We start from the raw sequence: 26519 nt of genomic DNA, 5'->3' as shown, positions 1-26519 counted from the left end.
AGGTTTGGGGTGCACGTTGAGGTAAAGCAGGACTTGTGGAGACATGCTTGTCTCCTGAGCAAAGAGAAGAGGCTGTGCCTTGGCCCTGTCTCATTCACTGTGGTCAACTGTATAGGTTGTTGTTGATGATTGTTTGTTTGTTTGTTTGTTTGTTTGTTTGTTTTTGGCAGGGTGGAGGGGAGAGGAGGAATTGTGATGTTTTCAAAAAAGGGCCCCATGCCACCACCACACCCAAGCTTTTTCCATGATGGGCTGGAAAGTATTCACTTACCATGAACAGGGTGGAAAGGAACCGTATTTTTAAAGTTTGGAATAGTTGGGGGTGGGCTGGTCCCATCTCAGAAGCCTCATCTTGACACTGACATTTTGAGTCATTTGAGGGACCTCTTGGTCAGCGCCCCTGGACCCCCAGTCTAACAGCAGCTGCATCCAGAGTGTGGGAAAGCCGGGTGTGACAAGCAGCGCCCTGCACAGCGCTTCCAAAGGGGCATCTCCCCTCCGCGGTGGCGCCGCTTGGGAGGTCTGGGCTGTTTTCTCCTCCCTCCTCTGCCCTCCACGGGCCCCTCTCCGCCTGGGGGCTGTGAACAGCAGCAGAGAGGAGACCTAACACCCAGAGCTGTGCCTTCTGTATTTTAGCTGTTCCCTGGGCCTGGGGCAAGCTACTTTTGAACTGTAGCTTCCTTAACAGGCCATGGCTTGGCGAGGACACCTGGCCCTCCCCCTTGACATTTGCATTGCTGAATTATCTATTCATATTCTCATGGCTTTGTCTCTCCCGCAGCAATGCATCTGCTCGGACTCAATTGGCAACTCCAGCCGGCAGATGGACACACCTTTAACAATGGGATCAGGACCGGCCTACCAGGAAACGATGATGTGGCAACAATGCCATCTGGAGGCAAAGGTGAGGTTACAGCTGCCGCTGGCCCTCTCGAGGTCACAGGAGCACTCGGAGCTCCCACCAGCTGGTTAATCCAAATCTCGGAAGATATGCAAAAAAGAGAGAAAAGGGGAAGCGGGGGGGCGGGGACGGGAAAAGGAGGGAGCGTTGCTTTTCCGAGGTGCCCCTGTTCAGAGCTGTTTGCTGCTCCTGTCTGTTGGCTGTGTTTGGCTGCAGCCACTGGAGCTGGCACAGCGCCTGCTGGAAACAATGTGCATACCTGTGCTATCTGCAGCCACGGCAGGCTCTGCAGCGCCTGGAAAGCATCCCGAGGCCTGGGCAGAGCGGCAGCCAGCCGGGTGGCAGCAGGAGAAAGTCCTTCCTGATGGAGAAAGCCCAGCGGAGGGAGCCCTCTCCTGGGGAGGGAGGCGCCTCCCCAGGGAGGAAGCCCCAACGGGCACAGCCTAACAGACTCAGACTCAGAGCAGTTGGGCTTTAGGGGAGAATGAGGAGTTGTGACAATTGGGGAGCAAAGCCTCTCTACTACAAACAGTGAAGGGGACAATGGGAATGTTTACTGAAGCAATCAGGCAACGGTATTCTTGCAGGGAAAGAAAGGTGCTAGCCAGGTGCTAAGAGGAAGTGGAAACAGAACCACGGGCAGCGATGGACCTGTGGGACAGATTAAAACTATTATTCTTGCACCATCTTTTCTCTCTTTATTTATTTATTTTTTTTTTGAGTTGTGGATCCCTTTATTGCCAACTAAAGTAGAAGGAATATGCTGTGTAACGCGGATAGAAATGGCCTATAACGGGAGATTTGTTATATTCTAACACAGATCACTTACAAATGCAATTTATTCAAAAGCTTCCACCTTTAAAAAAAGAAAAAAAGACTCCAGCAGCCAGTGGCATCGTTCGACTAGCTGAATCCGGAGGAAATCACAGACGGGAGGGTTTCTCCAGACACAGAAATTCTCACTCTGCCTCAGCCCACGTAGGCAGTGCACCCCCACGTTTCTTAAAATACCGCACAGGGACATTTCAAAGATGGGAACGGAACTAACGTTTATTGGGCTCCTGTTGTGTGCCAGGGTTAGCATTGCATAACTTCAGCAGCTCTAAAGGGAGGAGAGATTATCTCGGAGAAACTGAGGCCCAGGAGGTTTGAGAAACTCGCCCTGCATCAAATACGTAGACAAGTACAAACCTGGACTCAGGTCTGTGCCCTGGGAATCTGTGGGCAAGCTTGCTGGAGTTTTCCTTAAATCAGCCGTTTTCCGCAGCGAAGATTTCAGAATGCATCCTCCCGTACAGGTGTGCCTTCATTAGCATCCCGAGATGCTAATGTTGCTAGAATTTTTCTCCCCGGCGCTGTCCTAATGCTTGGAGTGTGACTTTTGGTCTTCTTATCCAGTCTTTAATAACTGCTCTACTCATCTATCCTAATCATAACCCTGAATTACCTTTAAGTAAGCATGAACAAGTTTTGTCCGAGGATGAAATTATATGCTTTCCATTATCAGGTAACTAACACGGCACCTAAAGATGACAAGTAGACTTGGTCTTGACTGATCATGTCCTGCCTTCACTGACCAGAAAGCTCCAAGCTACGTGTGTTGGCCTCGGATTCCATCTCTTCACCTCCGAGACTTGAGACCACCTGCAATTTTGGTTTCTTTAAGACAGTGGTTTTCAGTTTTGCCCACCAGGGGAAACTTAGCCATGTCTGAAGACCTTTTATTTTTAATCCTCACCTGCGGATATTATTTCATTGATTTTTAGAGAGAGGGAAACACATCAGTTGGTTGCCTCCTGCACGTGCCGGGGCCAGGGAGGAGCCTGCAACTAAGGTACATGCCCTTGACCAGAATCGAACCCAGGACCCTTTGGTCAGCAGGCCGACGCTGTATCCATTGATCTAAACCGGCTAGGGCTGAAGACTTTTTTTGATAGTCACTGGCATCCATTGGGTAGAGGCTGAGATGCCGTTGAACATCCTACAATACACAAGACAGCCCCCTCCCGTCCAAAATGGCAACCAGCACGCTCCTTGAGAAACCCGGGTTTGGGGGTCTCTCTTGTATTTTACCCATGAGTGTCCTTGGATCTACCTGTTAGCACCCTGTCCTTTGGGAAGAATGCAGAATACATATTCGAAAGTGAATAGGCATAGTCTATCCTCAGGCACAGAAATGTCTATTAAATGTGTATACATTCTGACACTATAGACAAAGTCTTTTCACATATTGTCCTTCACAAAAGGGGACCCCTGATAGGCACTTAATTCTATGAGTTAAGATCAGCCACTCAGCCTGAGCCTCCCCCACCAGCTCAGGCAGGTGCATCCTACCTGAGGGCATGGTGTCTCCAAATGAGCAATGAAGAAACACTTCCCATGGGAAGACCAGAATTTTTCCCCTCAGATGCAACAGGCTTCTGAAAATGTTGTGTAATTCGTGTAACATCACCAGTTCAGCTATTTCCAAATGAGTTATGAGACAGGTGAAAATGGTTGCCAAGTCGTTGTCCAATAAATTTTGTCAGTAGGACTCTTATGAAAAGGGGTGAGAATTTAAAATTCCTTCCAGTTGATATAAAACTCTGAGCATCTCGTTTCTGAACACCAAAACAGTCCTTTGCTGATGAATGAAGATATCAGATCCCTTCTTCAACTTGCTGTAAAGTTTGGTTTTATAAAACAATTAGACAGGCCCTAGCCAGTTTGGTTCAGTGGATAGAGCATTGGCCCGAGAACTGAAGGGTTTTGGGCATGGACCTCGGTTGCAGGCTCCATCCCAACCCGGTCGGGGTACATGCAGGAGGCAACCAATCGATGTGTCTCCCTCACATCGATGTTTCCTTCTATGTATCTCTTCCCCTCCCTTCCACGCTCTCTAAAAAAATCAGTAGAGAAATATCCTCCGGTGTGGATTTAAAATACATGTTTTTTTATGATAATATAAAACAATTAGACAGGTTTTCCTTTTTTCACACACGGCTAGCTCTTTTAGAGAAAGTGACCTGAGGTTTGAATTTCTTCCCTCAGTGACCTCCCTCCCTCCCACTCCCCAATTCTATACATTTAGCTCACCCGAATCAATGCCAATGGACTGCTTTTCCAGTGTTTCAAAGAGACAATCAGGAACTATTGGCAATAAGTTAATTAAATAACACCCCCTCCATTTTGGGTGGTGTACAACAATCCATCCCTCTGCTAATGTTTTCACCAAAACACATCACACATGGCCAGGGAGGTTAATCTTATTAAGCAATTACTGGGTAAGGATCCAGCAGCAAATTGAAATGTAAGCAAAACACGGACATGTGAGTCCCATCTACGATGGCACGTCGATAGAGATTTCATTACCTGGTCTTTAGGAGTGTTTACATTTCTCAGATTTGGAAAGAAATCTAATAGACAGCGCAGCCTACACACTCTGATATGTTAGTGGAAACAAAGCACTTGATTAATTAGTTAGGAGAGTGTGTTCTTTGGCCTTCGTCTTCCCGTTTCCATTTGTTGTTGCTCATGGCTTATTTTCACTCCATTCTCTCTTTCAATTAAACCTCCACGGGGTTGGTTGTTGGGTTTCAGGTCAAGAAAAGGGAGCCCACGCACTGCCAGAATCACTCACCATCTCGCATGTATTTCTATGTTAAGAGGAATGAACTCATACGTCTTCATTACGTGAGCTTGGAGCATGTTTTCTATAGAGCTGGGATTAGAGAAGCCTTGAGAACAAAGATTCAATACAGTGTTCTGACCTGGTCAGATAACATAAGGGAATCCAGTTTGATTGCCTGGGCCCAGTGGCAACATGCACAAGAGCTTTTAAAGGGCACATCATAGGTAGCCAATTTGCTCATTGGTCTTAAGAAAGAATAAGCTCCCAAGTAGGATTTCATGGACCATTCTGAAAACCTGTCACTCACTTTAAATGTAAGGTGTTCTTTATATGAGAGGTCAGCAAACTGCATCTTGTAGACCAAATCTGACCAGCGGCCTGTTTTTGCAAATAAGGTTTTATTGGAGCACAGCCATGTCCACTCGTTGCCTGGGGCTGCTTTTGTATCACAGTGATGCAGTGAAGGAGCTGCAACAGAGACTAGAATGAGTCCCACAAAGCCTAAAAATACTTACATGTGGCCTTTTACAGGATAAGTTTGCCGACTGCTCTATGGCATTCGCAAACCCATTTCTACTTTTCTTGGTCTTACCTGGAACGACACAAATTATAGGAGGCTATCATTGAGTTTTCTCTTCTTGACTAGAGTTGGGGATAATACAATCTTGGTGACTTTGCATGAACAGGTCCTCTATCATATAGGACTCTGTCGTGGTGCAGCTGGATATAAAACATTAGCTTCGTCACTTGGCAGCTGCATGAATTTAAGTAGGTCATGTCCTCCCTCAGCCTCTGATCCCTCATCTGTGAAATGGTCCCCCCTCATGAGCACGCTGTCCAGCAGAAATGAGACAACGCTTGTAAAACACAGTTTGTGGGGTCCAGAAATTAATAAGAGATCCGTGAATATTAGTTGTTGTCATTGACATCTTATAGCTGGTGCATTGAGCAAGCCTCTGTGGGCTGCCACTTCTTATGAGGGGCTGTATTTTTGTTTGTTTGTTTGTTTAAGATATTTTTATTTATTTTTAGAAAGAGAGGAAGGGAGAGATAGAGAAACATCAATGTGAGCACCAAACATTAATCAGCTGCCTCCTGCCCACCCTGCACCGGGGATCAAAACCACAACCTGGGCATGTGCCCTGACCAGGAACCGAACTGGCAACCTTTTGGTGCGTGGGACAACCCCCAACCAATTGAGCCACACTGGCCAGGGCAACGTGCTACATTTCCCAAAGGCAAAGTCTGCCTTCAGAATGTCATGATAGACAATCATGCCACATCATCCTCTTTTTTTTTTTTTTTTTTAACCTTATGAGTATTAGAACGAACCCAAATGAAGACTTCTTCCCAGACGTTAGCTTGATGAGGTCCGTGGGAAGCAGGAGGGCCAGTGTGCTGGCCGGCCCGCCGCGGCGTTCCTTGTCTGGCTACAGCCTGAGTCCCATCGCTGCCAGCCTGTTTTAAGCCCCACCATTCTCAGTTTATAACTCGGCTGTAAACATTTATTTGTGCCTGGAGCACATTTCTTTCCTCCCCTTTGAAAAAAAATCAGAATTTCCAGATGGTATGCAAGTTGGAAGAAAAATGGCAAAGACTGTTATGCTGTTTAGAAACATGTTTTTCTACACTTGCCCTTTCAGCAGAAACTTCGTAATGATTTTTACTAGTTGGCTTAATGCACGGGACTAGGAGCCAGATTAGCAGGGAGGTTGGTGATTCTTCCTCTGGCTCTTGTCAGTCTGTCAGTGAACACAGCTCAGGGTTTCAAAATGATCACTTCCCTGCATGAGGCTTTTTCAAAGTCGGTGAGGTCCCCAGGAGGGCAAGGGGTCATTAGGTTGGAGCCCGTCATTACAATGGCGCATGTCTACTAGAAAATAGACCAATAGCCTATGCACCGACACAGCTCCCCTCGCTTTGGAGGCCATGTTCTACCAATGTCACAGATGGGTACCCCTTACATGTGTCACGTGACTAGATTTAGCTTCCGATTGTCACCTGCAACTTCGTCCTAAGTTGCATAGGGTGTGTTATACCCAGCAGCATTGTGACTTGACGTGGGTATTAATCACGAGAACCGGTTCCCTCCCCACACAGTTGCCCTTGCTCACCTTGGCGCTCTTCTCTTTGGGGGTTGCCTTGCACACGCAGGGACTGGTGTCTGCCCTCTGCATGGATGCACACCTTGTTGTATCTTTGTACTCAGCCCAGGACCGGGAATACAGTCAGCATAGTGGTTAGATCGGTGAGATTCGGTATTAGTCAGACATGGCTGTCAGGCCCGGCTCTGCTACTTAAGAGCTGTGTAACCTTAAGCGGGTCACTTTACTTCTGTGGTCCTCTCGTCTGAAAAAAGTGGGGGAGGATCACAAAGGTGTCAGGAGATTACATGGCAAAAAGTAACCCCTCAATAAACGTTAGCTGCTGTAAATCATACTAGCGAACTGAACTAGAGTAATGCAGAAGCAAGACCCCCTGAACAGCCAGATGTATAAATATCTATTGACCAGTTGTATGCCATAAGCATCTGCAGACGCAAGCAGTAGACCTTTTTTAATTAAATTCAAAATATCGTGGCAGTTAACTGCTTAAAACTCTTAGGGACAAAGAGTTGGCCATTTTTACCTAAGGTGACAAACTGAGGTTTCCAAAGACCTAAAGGCTTCGTACTTTCATAACGTTCTTCAGTGCTTAGTGCCCGAAGCACTGAAGGATTTGGTAAAAATCATTATTGCCACGTGATACCTTGACTACCACCACGGGAGCAGTGACGCTCCGGATGGAAACCTGTCCGTGACGAATGGCCAGCCAGCGGCAGGGTGGAGGCCCCAGAAGAGCTGAATCCAGGGCAGTGAGCACATGTTCTTAGGACAGGGGTCAGCAAACTGCGGCTCGCGAGCCACATGCGGCTCTTTGGCCCCTTGAGTGTGGCTCTTCCACAAAATACCACGTGTGGGCGCGCACGTCCAGTGCGATTGAAACTTCGTGGCCCATGCGCAGAAGTCGGTTTTCGGCTCTCAAAAGAAATTTCAATCGTACTGTTGATATTGGGCTCTGCTGACTAATGAGTTTGCCGACCACTGACCTAGGAGAACCTTTCCGCCCATCCCTTGGTTAAACAGAACCCTCAGACGGTTGTCCTGATTCCCCAATAAATGGAAACGAGGTGTAATGACTGAAGCAATATTCTGAATTCAGCTTTATTTGCAATAGATAAAAATATGTGAGGCAGAATAATCTGCAAGGCAGATTTATGCCAAGGTGCCTCCGGAGTTCGGTTAAGTTTAGGGAGTATGAAGATGAGGCGTCATTTCCCCGGTATGACGAGGAGTCCATTCCCGTTTATCTCTTGTTTGGGGAATAGTCTCGCTGTTTCCATAAATGAATTATGGCAACGTTTTCTGAAATGATTAGCTCCTAATGTGGCTATGGAAGGCTGTCGATTTGCTCAACATCAGTCTTATTTAACTGGTCGGGATTTTAGGTACATGTTTCTGAAATAGGCGATAGCTTCCCATTTACACGGGCAATCTTCCGTGGAGCTATAGAGAGAGGTGGGCTCTGCTGTGAAATTGATCATTAGAGTGTTTGCTCCTAAAAACCCAGAAATCTCATCTTTAAGCTGGAGATGAACCAGCCAGAACGATCGTGTATGAAGCATCTGCTTCTTAGAGCCAAATGATCATCATCTCCACTTGTCACTTTGAGCTCACAGACAGGAAGAAAAGTTTGCCACGGAAGCCGCAGCTCTGGGAGGTGTGGGCTGGCCTGCATCCGGCTTGCTCAGAACCCAAGGAGGGCTGCCAGACTGTCGGAGAGTAGCTGCCTCGTTCCTCCTCCCCTGAGGCTGCCAAGTCAAGCCCAGCCTGAATCCAGGGGACCCTGGATGAAGGAGGATGGGACTATGACATAGACCCCAATGTTAATGTTGGCTAGAGATTACCTTGGACTACTGTAAATGCTTAATTAATATGTGTTGTATGACAGTATGAATGAATGAATGACCCACCCAACATTGCTTCGGACATTCATGAATCATTGTTAAGGAAATGAAATCTGGCTATTTTTCACTAACATAGGCTGCACAGAGGTGGTACCGACCAAGAAGCAGCTAGAATACATTTCAACGCCTACAGTTTGGAGCGAATGAACTTGTGACTTTGTTTTCTGGGGCCATAGCACCTTAATTCAGGTGACAGGTCCCTTTCTATCTGCAGACATATTGACCACTCATTGTATATTGATTTGGGGGGCTCTGGAAAATGATGGCCTATTTCTTTAAGGCCAGCCCCACCCCTTGGCCCTCTGTAGTGAATTATGCCTACACTAGGCAGCCTATATTTTAAATTAGACTATTACAAATTGATCCTCCAAATCTGGGATCGTTACAGTGTGTTTAGGTAGCACAGCAACAGAATAGAAAGACGTAGCAGCACCTACAAGTCAGGTAGGACATGTATTGCCCTAATTACTCCTCAGAAGGAGCCCATTATGCAGATGAGCAGGTAAACTCAGAGAGGGCAGTGATTAGCCTGAAGGCACACAGCTCAGAGGTGTCAGTGCTAAGATTCAAGCCCATGGCTGTGCCACACCGCCTTCTGAGGTCACAGACATTCTCAGTTGGAGGATGCCCTTCCTGGAGGAGAAAACTCAGGACTTCGCTTCCTGTCCCTCAATGGCAGCCTCTTAGGGACCAGCCGTGTTTGCGGTCCTAGAACAGCTGGCACGGCTCAGGAGTGGGTCAGTTTGTGGGAGGGTGGTTGCCTGGCCTCTGCTGCTGCCCTTGACCTTAGAGGCAGCCCAGACCTTCACTCCTGGACACCAGCCCAGGGGCTGGACATCCAAGGACAGTCACTGAAATGGTTCCTGACATTCTGGTGGCAGGAATTGGCAAAACTACCTTCTTTATGTCTTTTGAGGCAGTATTTACAAAATAGGTATTTTTTTCTCATTGTTTTTTAAAATGCAGAGGTTATAAAACTCATTGTAAAGATTTTTTAGAAATATATAGAAAAGGTCTTTTCTCCTTTACTATATAGAATATTAGTGTAACAATTGGGAAATTTGAATAAGGTCTGTAAATTAGACAAAGCATTGTATCAATGTTAATTTTCTGGCTTTTATAAGGATATGGTGGTTCTGAAAAAGAATGTCCTTGCTTTTAGGAAAAAATACATAGGAGTATTTAGAGGTAAAGGGATATCTTGTCTGTAACTTACTCTCAATATCTCTGAAAAAAATGTGCATATATATACCAGCTGTTCCAAAAATGTATACACACTTTGAATAATTATTAATTCCAATGGGTTAAATCTGAAAAGAAAGAACCATCAATTGAGCCATCAGCTGTTAAGTGTGTATACATTTTTTGGGATACCCTATATACTAGTATATACAAGACAGAACAAATGTATATAACGTTTATGCAGTCTGGGTGAAGGATATGCAGGAATTCTTTGGACATTTTTTGAAATTTTTCTGTAATTCTGAAAGGAGAATTTCATGTATAAAAGCATATATATGTGAAAAGTAAAAACCCCTCTTGGCCAAAGCACGGTTCTGTTGCACATCTGGAGAATTTAGTTTGAAAGCAGTCATCAGTTTTTAACAGTAATGATAGCTTATGTTAAATGAATCGAATTTTTTAAAAGTGAAGTCATCTTCCTCCCTCCTGCCAACACCACACACACATACACACACACACACACACACACACACACACACACGTACACGTACACACACACACACACACCTTGGTAGCATATGCCCAGAGATGACCCTCCTGGCTCGCTCTGTAGACAGCAGTAGACTAGAGTGGATGCCATTTACAATATCTTTGGGTCCAAACCACTCTTATGCAGCTAAGGGCACTGAGACCTTGAAAGCTAGACCTGCCTGAACTGGCCAGCTGCTCAGCGGCAGGGAGTTCAACCAGATAATGTATTTAGACCCCTGTTCCTTCCACAAAAGGTTCAAAGTCATTAAGCGACAGGATTAGGACCCTTGACTTTCGGTTCTTGATCTAAACACCTTTTCGCTGTACTCCGACTCTCCTGGTTTGTGTGTTTATTTATAAGATTTTACACAAAAGATAACTAAGAGTTTACTCGTGATTTTTCAAAAGGATCTGCAAGGACGTTTCCTTTAAATGGTAAATATTCCCATAGAACTTTCAAAAGGTAGGTGTGTGTGTGTGTGTGTGTGTATGTGTGTGTGCCTAAGTCAGTTTACTTGCAACTGTGCACAGCGAGTCTTCCTTAAGGTGCCCATTTCACCCAGTAATCACAGGGGTTGGGTAAAAATGCCCATCAGATGGGCAGGCAAACTTGATTCAGTTCAACAGTGTTTCTAGAGCCGTCATGGGTAGCTAATGCAAACCACGGAGAACCCGGAGGTAAATTCGCAGGTGTACCTGACCGCAGGGAGCGCAGTGTCTAGTAAGAGAGACTTGCAAAGGTGCGCAAAACCAATCCTGGTACCTGACAACAGGAGCCGTGGGAGCGGTAAGTGTAGCTATGGGAACTCGGGGGAAGAACCTATTTTTCTGGTGGGGGTGGGGCTGTAAAGGAAAAGAGCTTCAGTGTGAAGGTGAACTGGATCTTAATTTCAGTGCTACTCAGTAAAGCAGGTTTTTCAATAAAATAAGCGAATCAATCAAGTAATCGCTTCCAGAGGGTCCCACCAAAAATCAGTAAAGGGAAGAGATGATTTCTAATTTTTAGCTTGTTCCATAGTTACTTTGTTCTATTTCATAAGTATACCCTCCCCTCTCTCTCGGTAGACAGATAAGAGACAAACATGTATACGTATCTACACATATACATGTATACAGACATATAGATCGCACACACAGTGTTTGTCTTTTAGAAAATCCTTTACTCTGTAAAGAAAGCCAAATGCTTTCCCTTATAGTTTTTCATTCTTTTATTTAATTCAGTGCAGCTAGCTAGCATTTATTTTACTATGCTTGTGGGCTAGGGACTGTACTAAGCCCTGCTTTGTGTACTTCCGTTTGTTACTCCCACCCTGTGAGATAGCCACTCGTATCATTCCTGTTTTACTAAAAAATAAAATAAAATAAAGAGGGCCAGAGAGGGTAAACAAACTGCTGCAGGTCATCCATCAGGAAGAACCGGAGTCAGGATTCGAGCCCAGTTCTGCCTGGCTGCAAAGCCTGCACTTCATCGCCCAGGGGCACTGCCTCCTTTGGTGGATGGGACATGAAGAAGGGGGGCGCCTGAAACCCTAGGGCAGGCATCCTCAAACTACGGCCCGCGGGCCACATGCGGCCCACCGAGGACATTTATCCGGCCCGCCGGGTGCCACTGCCTGTCCTGCTTAGCAACCGACTCATCTCGGGCCCGCAGTGCACATAGGAATTTGTTCATAGTTTTTTTTTTAAACTATAGTCCGGCCCTCCAACGGTCTGAGGGACAGTGAACTGGCCCCCTGTTTAAAAAGTTTGAGGACCCCTGCCCTAGGGGGACGTGTGACACCTGGGAAGGCAGCTGCAGTCACAGGTGGTGGCAGCTAACTTACTGAAGTCGGTGTCCTAAAGTTAGGGTCCAGTAAAAGAAGGGGGTCCCACTGACCTAAGAACCCAACCCCTGCAGCTCCGTGTCCAGGCTACTCCCTGCACACCTGATGTTCTCAAGAGGTTTCAGTGGCAGAGTAGCAGCTTGTGGATGCTGACTTCCTGCTTCTTTTTCATATCCTGTCATGATCCCAGCAACCCTGAAATCCCAGCAGACATAAAGGAAAGCCCTTTTTATTAAGCTGAAAGATGAATAATTTCTTTAATTTTTTTTATTTTTATCGACTTTATTGGGGTGATATTGGTTAATAAAATTATATAGCTTTCAGGTTTACAGTGGTATAATACATCTGTAGATTGCATTGCATGTTCACCACCCAACGTCAAGTCTCCTTCCACCACCATTTGTCCCCCCTTTACCTATTTCTTTAACTTACTAGTATTGCCACACTACAATTGCCGGGGTTACTCTGGGTCACTCTCCAAGGCCCTTAAATTGTTCTTCCTCTGGGGTCTTTTTTACTACATTTCTCCCTCACTGGGTCTTTTTAACATAGCCCTTCCCCCAAAAGGCCTTAATTTGGAGGAAAGGCAGGGGGTCTATCTGAAGCAGCATTTTACATACAAATTAGTTTCCAATTTATAATAATCAGAGCTTCTGATCAACTGGTGATAATAATTGTTTACCCCTGTACTTGTCATGACATTAGCAAAATAAAGAATACACTTTAGGCTTAGAGCCTTACAGATAATAATAATACTGAAAGCTAATTTTTATTTAGTATTTATTTTCTGCCAAAATTATACTAAAAGCTTCCTGTGGATTGACTGGCTAAAGCCTCATAGCAATCCTGGGAAATAAATAATAATAGTGTTTCAACTATACAGATGAGGAAACTGAGGCAGAGAGAATTGGTACATTTACCAAGGATCAAAGCTGGGGTTTGAACCAAGACAGTGTCAACCCACAGTCTCTGCTCTTACATAGTACACAACGCTCTTCCCTCTTCAGGCAAGTATTCCATGTCTATGAGGCAACATAAAAATGCTTGAGGAACAAGCTGTCTAGTCCCACCTAAACATTGGAACCACTCAGGACTTCCTAGTTGTTTCTCTTCTTCTTAGCCATGTTATATGATGGAAGTTTCCAAACTTCTCTCAGGAGCCCATCCTCTAGTTTTCTTTTTATTCTAGAGGTCAAGAGTTTCTTCTTAGGGTCCAAACCAGTGTTCCCCCTGCTTTATTTTAAGCCCCTGTTGACTTTTTATTTCATCCACTATTGAGCTACATACAAATGAATCATCACCTTTCTCGCTAAAGAAAAGACGGCAGGGAGGGGAATAACTTCAGACCCTCAAGTCACTCTGTGGAGTTTGTTTATAATTTAGATATGGAAACCTTCAGAGATCCAAAAACGTTACATCTTATTTGACAGATGGAGAGACTGGCCCAAGGTCACTCTCGAGTCTTGTCTCGGGAGAGCAGTGAGATAGGAACAGAGCCAGGTCTCCTCAGCGAGGTAACTTCACTTCCCTTCCATGCTGGTCTGGTAATCATGCCCTCTCCTGACCACCCAAACCCTCTGCAATGTGTAGTGGCCACGTACAGAGAAATATTTTCAGAATAGTCCCTCCATTCTGGCATGCAGAGGGGAGCTTATTTCAATTCCTTTGCCCATTGACCTAGAGTCTTATGGTAAGCGAAATAAGCCAGTCAGAGAAAGATAAGTATCACATGAACTCACTCATATGTGGAATCTAATGAACAAAATAAACTGATGATCAAAAATAGACCCAGAGACATAGAAGCATGGAACAGACTGTCGAACCTCAGAGGGAAGGCAGAGGAGGGTGGGTGGCACGAGATCAATCAATGAACATTTATGCATATATGCATAACCCATGGATATAGACAATGGGACTGGGCGGGGAAGGGGCTGGCTGGAAGAGGTCAATGTGGGGGGGGGGCACTTATGTAATACTTTCAACAATAAATATTGAAAAAAAAAAGAAGTTTCCAGACCAACAAGGCCATCAAACTGACCATTGAAAAGTGAAAAGACCCTCAAAACAAAAATGTCTTTGATTCTTTTTGTGTCTGGTTTCAGTTGGGTTTGACGTTCTCAAGAAGGTAGGAGATTAATCTTATTTTGTTTTTCAAGTTCAGAATCCATTGGAAGGAACCACAAATGACCTTTATAAAACTAGGTTCCTCAGAAGTGTGGGAGGCACTGGTGATTTAAAAATCTTCTGCTGATATAGGTAGTCCTGAAGCTCCTGTGATTGAAGTGATAAAGGATGCTGGGTGTGGGCAACTGGTTGTTACCTATAAGCGATTCCAGAGAATGTGACAGTGACGGTGCACCACGGACACCATCAGAGCAGTGTGGTTTCCTCAGGGTCCTTAGGCCCCTCCCTCTCACTAACGAAAGGAGTCGCTCCCAATGTTAGGTCAGCCTGAGATCAAGTCCCCGTTTTCTACTGAGTTATTTTATTTCCTTTGGACTGATTTTTATTTACTGTTACTTCTTTTTTTTTAATTTATAAAAGTGTTGGAGTACACTGGACTGGTTTGTGGCTGGAAAGAATAATTACAGGCTGCAAGAATTAAACATGCTGCCAAATGACTATCACTCTCCCTGCCCTGCTGATATTCTTTTTACATCCCAGTTACATTCAGGGTCTTTGCAAGCTTTGCATGTACTGAGCAGACTCCAGCTCTTATTATATTTGATCAGCAAAGGGCAGTCACGGAAGTTTGAGAAAGCATTATGCCAGTATCTCAGATGCCCTGGGGTCTGGGTTTATAGCTTTGTTATTTAATACCTGAATGTTTTCAGCTGTGACTTAAAGAGGAACTTGCCATGAGTTTAATCTTAATATGTTTTGTTTAAATCCTGGCATATCATTAAACAGAAATGGAGAGACAGCTCATGTATACAGATGTCGCTGACTTGACATCAATCCCTGTTTTCCAGGGCCCTGGTCATTGAAAAACAGCAGCATAGACAGTGGCGAAGCAGAGGTCGGTCGGCGCGTGACCCAAGAAGTCCCACCAGGTGTGTTTTGGAGATCACAGATTCACATCAGCCAGCCCCAGTTCCTCAAGTTCAACATCTCCCTCGGGAAGGACGCTCTCTTCGGTGTTTACATAAGAAGGGGACTTCCACCATCTCATGCCCAGGTATGACCATGTTTGATCTGACCATGAGCTGTTGTTTTAAAAATACACACACACTTTACACCATCTAGGGTGGCTGTCACTAAAGGACGAACAATAACAAGTGTTGGCAGGGATGTGGACACGTTGGAATGTTGGTACCTTGCTACATCGGTACGTTGCTATTGAGAATTTGAAATGGTGCAGCCACTGTGCAAAAGAGTTTGACAGTCCTTCAAAAAGTTACACGTAGAATTACCATATGACCCAGTAATTCTACTTCTGGGTATGTACCCACAGAGAATTGAAAACATCATTTTTCATAAAAATATACACACAAATGTTATAGCAGCATTATTTGGTATAGCCCCGAAGTGGAAACCACCCAAATGTCCATGACTGACTAATGGATAAACAAAATGCAACATATCCATACAGTGAAATATTATTCAAACATAAAAAGGAATGAAGTGTCGTTACAGCTAGGACATGGATGAACCTTGAAAGCATCATGCTAAGTGAAAGAACCACATACACAGGGCCATGTATTCTATGATTCCAGTTATATTGTCCAGAATAGGTAAGTCCACAGAGGCAGAAAGGAGACTAGTGATTGCCAGGGGCAGGAGAGGGTAGAATTGGACTGACTGCCAGTAGGTATGGCGTCTCTTTGGGGAGTGATGTAAACGCTCTGAAATTAGATCGTGATGGTTGCACAGCATGGCAAATATTCTAAAATCTATCAAACTGTAAAATGGTGAGATTTATGTTATGTGAATTATATCTCAAAAAACAGTAACATCCCTACCTGATGAAGTCAGCTTGGCTAGACCTGGGGGTGAATCCTTGGGTACTTAATGTTCAGGCGTTCTGGTTATTAGATTAATTTGTTAAAATTTCACTAGGAGACATCCCACTGTCTAAGAAAAGAGTGACAAAATTCAGCAGCTGTTTCTCTGAGACTTCCCTGTTCTTTCCTGAACCGAGCTCCGTGGGAAGCTTTGGGTACCGTGAAAGTGGCCTTTTTCCCAGTGCTGGGAACGAAGAGATTGGATTACTTGATGAATTTCATTGTTCCTCCTCTCATCCCTCCTTTAATTTGTCCCGGTAGGGATTGTACTGTACATACCAATTGGGATAAATTAACACCCAACTAGCTTAGTTTTTCTCTTCCAATAAGAATTGTATATCCAGAGGAAACCCATGTTGGGGTTTCCACCTCATTTGCTTTCAGCCAGCGAGTCCATACGGAAGTACATTAGAGAAATATTCCAGGAGTATTCCATCCAGTCAAAGATGACTTTAAAATGTGTTGGAAAGGTATTCATCTAGAAAAGTCAATTGGAAGAATTGAAAGCTTTAAACCCATTAGCAAAAATAAAACAAGAGGGTACTATTTCTTCGTATTTAGTTCATGGCAGGCATTGCTAATCGAGGACTGCATGTTTTCCTCACTGAACTCAGTACAGGTCCCTCCAACAGGATCCCTAAGGCAGCCACTAACGATTGACCAGTGTTGACTCTTAAGATGAAACTTATTTGCAATCCCATCTTTACAGTCTGAAATGATCGATGTAAGGGACTATTTCCTTTTTGAGCAGGGAAGGTCATGCTGTAGGGACCAGTATGGAAAGTGGTTGTCAATAGAACAACCATCCATCCACACAGAACAATATTTACTGGTCTAGGCACTGATTACCCAGAGATGAGTTAACATAGCCCTGGCCAAGCAGAACTCCTGATACCAAAAGCACAACTCTTTTTCCAAGAGCTTCTCATCCAGAGAAAAAGGAATTCGGCTGAGAGGGGTCCCAGAGGCATTTCTGTGACTTCCGGCCAGGCGCATGGCAGAGTGCTGCTCTGGGAAGTTCTGCAAATTGTGAGGTGGTCTCCTTGACCTTCAGGTGCCATTGCTCCTATTGCAGCATAATGAAGGATTTGCAGTGGTGAAATCTGCCTTTTTGGCATTATTCAAGCAAGCGTGAGCATGCCTCTGGGTACAGCTGAGCACAGCTTTCCTCTCAGCCAGTTGGATGCAGGGAGCTTGCTGGGAAAAAATGCTTCTTCCCAACATTGTTTCCAGAACCATTATCCCCCTTCCTTTGTATCCTCTGAGCAACGGAAAAGCCGGTGATCCTGGAAATCGGGTAGGTAACTCTCTGGGACTGCGTGATAGTGGGCAGCGGGCAAACAGACTCTCCCCAGTTTCCCTGCTGTGCTGACAGTCAAGACTCAAACCCTCAGTGACAGTGTCTTTTCTGCTTTTGTGGCGACACCACACTGTCCATCTCCTGCCAACCCAGTGATAGTTCCAGTGATCGTCCTCTCAAAATAGCTCCACTCTCGGGACAGGCCCGTCACATTTCAGGGGAAGAGAAATGAATAGGCATGGGCTGATGTGCTTGAAGTGTTTCAGTCCAGCTGCCAATTTGGAAGTTTAGTGTGCATTGGAGGGTCAAGTAAGCGAGACACAGTGCAGATGCTTAGAAATGAACAAGACAGGTACAATATAGGGGCGCTTCTTTTAAAAAGGAAAGGAAGGGAAAATATGACTCCCTACACATTCTCACACCCGTTCACTGTCATTACATGCATTCATGTCCTTTTGATGGGCTCCATTTCCTCCAGGAGACGGTGCTTAGCTCCTTGCAGGGATAGGTGACTAACTCATTATAGAATTTCTCATTTCTACTGGCATATCCTATCAAGGAACATAAGTTCTGTGGGGATTGGCAGTCTAGCCAAGGTGACTCTTATGAGCTGGAAAGAGAGGAAGAGGTGGGGAGGGGAAAGGATATGAAATTCTATTGGCTGTGTAGCATGTAATGGCTATGCTTAAATTTTATTGAGTATTAATAAAATAATAAACCTTGTAGGCTCTGACCAAGAATCTACAAGGTTTAGTATCCATGTCCAAGGATATTAAGTACGGAGAGAATCCTTTCTTATCTGCTGAAATTTCCCAAGAATCAGAGTCTGTCCCAGTTGACTTTTGGAAAGTGGCGAGAAGCAGTGCTAGAGAGGCAATGTGGCAGAGGGGAGAAAGTCCTGGAGTGAAGGGAGAACTGAGAATGGAGGCCCAGCTACGTGTTAACCAGGTGACCTTGGACATGTCCCTTAACCTCTTTTAGCCTCAGATTTCTTCTCTACCTGTGTGACCAGCCTCACACTGCTGTAATTACACAACAATAATAAAGGTAGGATGAGAAAACGTTTGGTAAACTAAAACACAATATAAAGATATCATATGCAAGATATCACTGTACTAAGAAATTCTGTGTGCCCCTAGCAAATCCTGAATAGAAATAGGCAATTGTATAAACATAGCTATTTAAAATAAAATTAATTTTCTAGTTTTATTCCTTCTTATTAAAGAACAAACTGTTTTCATTCAAGAAAAAAAATTAAAAACAAAAGGAAGAATGTAAAAATATAATTTGAAGCAGTCCCTTTTTGCCAAATATTTTTGATATAATAAAACATATTTTCAGGGGGGAAAATACCTCAGAATTGGAGTGGCTTAAAATGACAGAGGTTATTTCTTGTCTATTCAGAATATCAGTGGTTCCCAACCAGGGGCACTTTCACCCCACCCTGGCGACATTTGGCAGTGTCTGGGACTACGGTGGGTTGTCACCCTGGGAAGAGGTGGGTGGGTGGAGACTGGGTGGGTAGAGACTGGGGATGCTACTAAACACGCACAGGACAGCTCTTCACAACAAAGGATTATCTGCCCCTAAAAGTCAAACGTGCTGAGGTTAGGAAACCCTACTTCACATGCTCGTCTTGGGTGGCACTGGGCTTTGCTTAATGTCAACCTCATTCAAGGACATAAACCTATGGAACCTCCACTACCAGACACAGGAATTCTTAGCAGAGAAAAAAAAAAAGGAGAAGGTGGTGAATTGTCCACCAATTCCTAAGAACGCTGCTTAGGGGTGACACATATCATGTAAGCCCCTCTCATATGGACCAAAGCAAGTCGTCCTAACTTCAGTGGGGCAGGAAGTAGGATCCTGTGATGTCCCTGGTTGGAGGAACACCAGATATGTCCATGAAAAGCCCTGATCACTTACAATAAAATGTGGGGATGCCCGTCCACCTGGCTAGTCTTTGTGAGCACCCTTCATTCTTTTCCCGAAAGTAACCCATAAGAGTCTTTTATGAATGGTCAGATTGCCCTTCTGAAAGTCCCCACCACCAGCAGTGAGGAAGTACCCATTTGATTTACTTGATCCGGTGCATAAACAGGGTATTATCGTTCTTTACTCTGTGTCAGGTTGAAAGGTAGATGTTATGTTGTCTTTTAAATGCAGCCTTTTGATAGCCTGCATTGCTTTTGTTAAGACCTAGACCCCCAAAATAGAGAGTTGACCTAAGCCAGTCAGAACCTACCGGCTTGAATTCCTTACGGGAGTGGTGTGTGTAAGGAAGCCTGGCACATCTTGCCAGATCTTCGCCATCCTACAGTGTCGGAGTTGCTCAGCCCATTTCTAGAGAGGAAACATCAGACTTTCAAAAGGAATCAGAACCTGACCCAGCTAGAGTGCGGGGCACCCAGTAAGCCTCCGAGGCCGCGGCTGCGAGTCGGGATCCGGTGGTTAAGGCAGCGAGCAAGCCATCTGGCAGTTCCTCCCTGATTGCAGCGGGTGCGTCAAGCCAAGCGCAATCCTGTGAGAACAAGTCAATAATCGGCAAATTAGGTTCATGATGAGCCCCAGACAACAAGACGTCGTTCCCGCTTGGGAGCCCTGCCGAGACTTCGCCTTCTCCACAGGCCTGTTTAGCAAATATTACCAACGCCTAGTTCATCTCTCCCAGGGATGGAGCCAGGAGCCCAGTGACTTCAGAGGCCTTCCAGCTGCAGGGGGCTGATTGGAGGGTGGGACTGGGGATTGAACGGCAGGAACACGGAAGGCAACTGCTGTTGACCCGAGCGCTTTCCGCTGGGATGCGCACTCTTCCAGATGCGTCCGTGGGCTAGGAAGCAACACTAGCCACACAGTAAAAAATGACAGCAGGGAGCTGTTTAAGAGACCACAAATTGCCCCATGATCACACCCAATCAATGCAAATATGGCAGTTCGGGCACGTGTGGACGGAGATCAAACATTCCCTTTTGTCCTCCTCAGGGGTTGATGAATTCCCCTCAATGGCCCTTTTTAAACGTGAATTTGTAGATGGCGATGAGTGGTGTCAGCTTTGGCCACCTCCGGGTATCCCTCTCCAGTTTGAGAACTTATCTGACAAGGAACTCTCTTTTTCCTTGTTTCTGTCTTGCTTGCCCAAAGAAGTAAATTGCACACTGTTTCAATTAGAGGCGGCACTACTAACCGGGTCCCTGGGACAGAGTCGCCCCAGTTCCTGAGCGTCCTGGTTCTGTCACTGCGCCACCCTCTTTGCACCCTCCCCATGCCCATTCACCAGTCAGATGGGCTGTCCCTGGACCTCTTCCTTCCGGGGGGCTGTGGGCCGTGAGCCTACTGTGGAGGGAACCCCCGGGCTGCACTGGCAGCTCCCAGAGCAATTGCATTTCCCTTGGAAGGAGGCATGTTTGACAGGCAGGTTAGCAGACCTCCCTTTCCAAAGACCTTGCGCTGTGGAGAAAGAGTTGGTGAAACCAAGAGAACCTTGGATGCTTCTGTGTTGGACCGAACATGCTTTCGGAAAGCTTTCTCTAAGAGACCCCGTCTGATTACCCGGTGGCATCTGCACAGGAAGTGAAGCTGCCGCTCCCGTGGGTGGGTACCCGCCCAGGCAGCACCACGCAGAGCTAAGGAGGAATCTCAGGGGAAGCTCACGTCTTTCAAGAGAACCGGTCTTGACAGAGGTGCAGGGCGGACACTGTGGATACTTTTCCTGAGGGTCATGCTTGGAGAGAAAGACAGAAACGAAAAAGCAGAAATAAGTCAGGCACCCAATCGCCTTGTAGACTGAGCAGAGTCTCGGAGGTACTGTAGTTCAGCAGTTTGCAAAATTTCTGGGCAAAGACCTTTACCTTCTAATGAAATCTTATATGGAAGCCCAAGTGGATAAAGTGACAGCTGTACTAGTATAGTTTATAGTCCAAACCCATATTTGTTACTATAATGTTAATCTCTGTGTATGTATGTTCATTATATATGGGCAGAGAGAGAGAGAGAGAGGAGAGAGAGAGAGAGAGAGAGAGAGATTAAACTCCTAGGGTGGTCACCTCTAGGAATAGGTGAGGAAAACAGGACTGAGAATTAGGTTTGAAAAGTACTTGTTTTATTTGTAATAAAACATTAAAGTTAAGGCGAGCTCCCTTCCCATCTTCCACAACTGGGCTCACAAAGACTGATAGTAACTGTGACAAAATGTTAAGCTTTATTCATTTGAGTGGTTGAAATATGGGTATTTTCTACCAGAGTCTTTGCACTTTTCTTCATTTTAGTAATCGCTGTCTCTTTAAGAAAAGCAAATCTGTGACAAGCTTGAGTCTGTTTTGAGTAAAACAAGCGTTGAGGGACTATAGAGGATGACGTGATCTCTATATTCATTTCATTTATGCGCTTCGTTTTGTTTGCACAGTTTTGAGAAAAATCACAATGAATGTCTGCAAGTAGTTGCAAACAGCACAGTGTTTTCCTTAATTGTCTTTTGTAAAGACTCTGGCTACTCTTCAATTAAGTTGGTCCACACTTGTGAAAGAAGGTGGGTAGGAAATGATTGAAGATTAAATCACTTAAAGCAGTGGTCGGCAAACTGCAGCTCGCGAGCCACATGCGGCTGGCAAGCCAAGGTTTGCCGCTCTGTTGACTAATGAGTTTGCCAACCACTGGGCTAGGGGCTTAATCACAAGGAACAACAACAGCCTGTAATTATTGGAATCGAGAGTCTAGGTCAGTGGTCAGCAAACTCATTAGTCAACAGAGTGGCAAACCGCGGCTCACGAGCCGCAGTTTGCCGACCACTGACTTAAAGTATCTAACAACTACTTTCTTACCTTAGATACACAAGTAGATAAGTTGCACCCCCAAACTTTTCTAAAATTAGCTTTGAAACTCTTTATTTTAAAAAATTGTCATTATGGGAGATGACACATGTTCATTGAAAATTGCATTCCTGACTTAACGTCCTGGCCTGACCTTGTACCCCTGCCCTGCCTGGCACTTGGTTGAAAGGATTCACCAGAGCAGGTGCTTATACAACTCTGAGCAGATACACATCCGCAAGCATTCATCATCTGATCACTAGTAGAAGACGTTCTCCAGGCAGAGGTCCCTCCCCGTGTGGCACTAGCCCTGGTGATCACGGGCAGCATTGCTGGAGGGCTCCAATGTGCCGAGGACTGTTGTCACACGAATAACCTTAGCTGATCCTCACAACAGCCCTGGGAGGGAGGCAGCCCCATTTGACACAGGAAAGAACTGAGACAGTTTAGGGGCACAGAGCTGGTATGTAGTGGACACGGCAGTCAGGCGTGTCCTTTGTCTCCTCTCTGTGGGCGGGGTTCCCAGGAGTGTCCCCAGGGCAGTGTGGACACAGTCACTGATGAAGAACAATGGCAACTCGGGCCCCAAATGGGAATTGCAGTCCCGTGTAAGTGATGCTGGAGGTCTGGAGTCTCCTTTAAGGGACCAGGGGGAGCCTGGATGAATGTGGGTCTGGCCGAGGAAGCTTTGTTAAATACTGCAATGGAGGGAAGGAACCGAGGTGACAGGAGGCACCTCCAAGAGGGAGATTGTGATCAGGTAAAGAGCAGCCGTGGGAAGTTTGAGGAAAGCATCCAGTATGCTTACAGATGGACTTCTGAGTGCGTTGGGCCAGTCAAGCCGAAGGGATGCGGTATTGCTCTTGAGTCGTTCATCGATTCTGGGATGCGTGTGAGTGCGCGTGAGGCTGGTCTTCCGACATCTCTGAAAACAGGATGTGTTTTGCAATCGATGAAGCTGAGAGACAATGAAATGTTGGGTGTCACATTTCTGTGAGTGTATGAAAACTCGGTGTTTGCTCTGACAATTGGAGTGCAGTTGCAGATTTAGCCTGAATTTTCCTAAATATGAGATTTTTTAAAGTTTCATAATTAGTTCTATTTTTCGAGATAAAGTCCTCATCAATCATTTTCTCATTGGTTAAAAAAAAAAAACACATTCATTTTAAGTGGCCTTTTTACTAATTCCAAATATCCTCAGATGACTAGATGTTATTGTATATACCAAGTCAGTGTGGAGATTTAAATATATTTTTAAGATAAGTAAATATACAAAATGAGATAAAGTTTAAATAAACGTTCTGTGGAGTGCCTGTGCTGCTCTTCAGACACAAACAAGCTTGGACATAAGAGTGTGGACCAGACTGTCTGGCCTCGAATTTCCACCTCCAGGACCTCCAAGCTGTGTGACCTTGGACAAGTCAGGCAGCCTCTCTGGGCCTCAGTTAGCTCAGCTGTGAAATGGGGATAACATTGTTATACATTCACAGCATTGCAGTGAGATGTAAATCAGGTCATCTGTATAAAGCACTCAGAACCGTGCTGGCATGCAGAAATGATATAAGCTATTATTAGCATGTTTTTCAAAGCATCCATAAGGCGAGCCCCGCACGCCCCCAAACAAAACCAATTTCAATTGTGTTTTTTAAGGTAGCTTTTATTTATGTTTTTCTCATAAAAGCAATATATGGTGATGAGAGAAAAAAAATAGAAAGCATTAACATTTTTAGTATATTTTCCAGTTTTCTGTTCACATATTGTAATCATTTTTATAAATATAGGATCATAGCATGGGTACTGTTTTTATCCTGCTTAATAATGGGGAGGGAACATCTTGGTAAATCTGAGTATTCTTCCAGGAACTCAGTTTAAATGCCTCAAAAATACTTCATTGTATAGATTTAAAATTTTTTTTAACCAACTCTTATCAAGACTGTAATCATTCTACAGTAAACATCCTTGCAGGTATACTTTCGTCTATTTTTAAATAATTTTCTTATGAAGAATTCTTAAGAATTGAATTGCTAGCTCAAAGGAGTTACAATATGTCAAGCTTTTATATCAACAATAATAATACCCCTAAGAATAGCTCACAGTGAGAGTGCTTACCATGAGCTGGGCCAGACTCACCGTGACCTTCAGAGGGGGGTACTTCTCTTACCCTCATCCTGGGGATGAGAGAGCAGAGACTCAGGGAGTGGACATAACCTGCCCAAGGTCACACTGTTGTCTGATGAAAGGTCAGGCCAGGCTTTGGGAGAAACCGACCAGCGCCTGGGATCTGTCCCTCTGTAGTCCTCGGGAAATCATTTATCGACTGGACACATTCCCCATTTGCTCCTTGTCCTCGGGGATACATTTGATTCATGTTCACAGCCAGCCCACAATAAGACCCTCCTATTGACCTTGAGAGGGCGAGGAGCCAAACGTGAGCTTTTGGATAAGCCAGTGGTCGGCAAACTCATTAGTCAACAGAGCGGCAAACCGCGGCTCGCGAGCCGCAGTTCGCCAACCACTGGGATAAGCCGTTGGCTAAAGACAAAGATGAGAATATGCAGTAAATAAGAAATCACATCGGCGAGGCACTGAGAGGTCAGACCTCCATTCTTCTGGCCTTGTAGTAGAGCTTCGGTGCATCTTGGAATAGCCTTGAGATGTTCACCAGGATCCCTACACTGTTTCTCTCTTGGTCTTCAGAGCAATACCTTCCCCTCTTCTCCTGGGTTGGATCAAAAGGAAGCGTGATGAGGGCATGGCCTTGTGGGAAGATGAAATAGAAAATCAGTCCATGCATGCACACAACAAATATTCATTGAAGAAGGATGCTCTGCCTTTGAGGAGATGCGGACCTGGTGAGGGAAGTGAGGATGGCAGCAGTATATCGCTGGGCCATGAGATGCAGTATTGGGAGGAAGATAAGAGCTAGCTCTCGAATAAGCCTGGGCTAAATTTGAATCTTATCTGTGCTACGTTGTATGTCTGTGATGAGTCTCTGCATTCAGTGTTGCCATCCGTAAAATAAGGACCACAGCCCATCAGGTTGTTGTGAGAATAAATGAGATAATGCCCAGCAAATAGAAAGCACCCTATGGAGATCAGTCAATCAATCTGACTGGTTCACAGCCTTTACAGCTCACTCACAGGTAACCTAGCAACCCGCGGTCTCTGCAGGGAGAATGGCAAGGCCTCGGGTTGAAACCAGTGGTGATAGGAAGACTGACTTTCAGCTGGTCCTCCCGAAGACTCTAATCCAGATCACAAAGATCGGGGGCTTCCAACTCAGCCCAGTGATTCCTGTCTCCTCTCCATCCTTTTATAAATGTGGGAGGTGGCAGGGGATTGGGGGACCTCTGCTGGGGCACCATGCACAGTGCATCCAGCTATGCCCAGCCCCTGCACAGCTCTCGTGGGATGGGAGAAGGTGGACAGCACACAACCTGATAGCTCTGCGCTACTGTACATTTCTTGGAGCCAATGCATGTATCACTTACAGAGGTTGTTCCTGTCTGGGACACAATCACGCATCACTTGTTAGCTATTACTGTTACGAAAGAGTTGGGTACAGGAGGTTTAAGAGCATAGATATAGGTCACCGGGCCTAACTTGTGCAGGATTTTAGGACGGCCTCCTGCAGGAGGTGTTACCCAAGTGCCGCCACTGACCAACTCCTGACATATGTTATCTCACTTCATCCTCCCAGAAACGCTATTCTTATCCCCATTTCTCTGGAAAGAACAATGGCTGCTAGAGTCGTTAAGCAGCATAGCCAGTGCCATGGACCACAGTTGGTGGCCAAGCGAGAACTTGAACTTGGATTCAACCCCATCCTGCCTCAGCTTCCTCATATGCAAAGTGGGGATAATGATGCATATTCAATGGGACTATTGTAATCATTAAAGAAGGAAGCACACGTGAATTACTTAGAACAGTGCCCTGGCTTATTAAATGTTACTTCATTCTGTCATCTGAGCAACTAGTAAGCAAAAATACAGGAAAACTGCACAGTATTTACTGAAATCTCCCAAAAGCATTTCCTAAAGAGGTCGTGTCCTCTCAGTAGTTGTATCACCAAAACTCCACTATAATGGTATAGACTTCCCTTTGGGTGTTATTTCCTTTGGGCCCAAATGTTTTTCATTCATCCAAGAAGAGGGATATGGACTGTAACTTAGGAGATAAGTGACTTTTTTTGGAGAGGGATGAGATTTTGCTGAGAATGGTAAAAGGAGAAGTGATAGAGGTGTTTAGAACGGGTGGCCAGGGCTATCCTTTCTGAGGTCGTGACGTTTAGGCAGGTCAGGACTGACAAGAAGCAGGCCGCTGTGTGAAGATGGGGAGGAAGAGCAGGCCAGGCAAG

General features: G+C 45.2%; 1 protein-coding gene across 6 annotated transcripts in view; it reads left to right on the top strand.

Annotated features, from left to right (window-relative positions):
- The window catches only part of TENM2 (teneurin transmembrane protein 2), a 1211371-nt gene that overhangs the window by 1014830 nt on the left and 170022 nt on the right, over window positions 1-26519 (top strand). For all 6 annotated transcript variants that reach the window (XM_080675628.1, XM_080675627.1, XM_080675626.1 and 3 more), the window contains 2 exons: window positions 782-904; window positions 15026-15231. In XM_080675628.1, the coding sequence (XP_080531754.1) occupies window positions 782-904; window positions 15026-15231 (329 nt within the window). The remainder of the gene's footprint in view (window positions 1-781; window positions 905-15025; window positions 15232-26519) is intronic.

Source organism: Plecotus auritus (assembly GCF_963455305.1).
Source record: "Plecotus auritus genome assembly, chromosome: 6".
In the NCBI taxonomy this organism is placed as follows: domain Eukaryota; kingdom Metazoa; phylum Chordata; class Mammalia; order Chiroptera; family Vespertilionidae; genus Plecotus; species Plecotus auritus.
The sequence above is the reverse complement of the archived record's forward strand: the minus strand, read 5'-3'. Positions and strand labels throughout refer to the sequence as shown.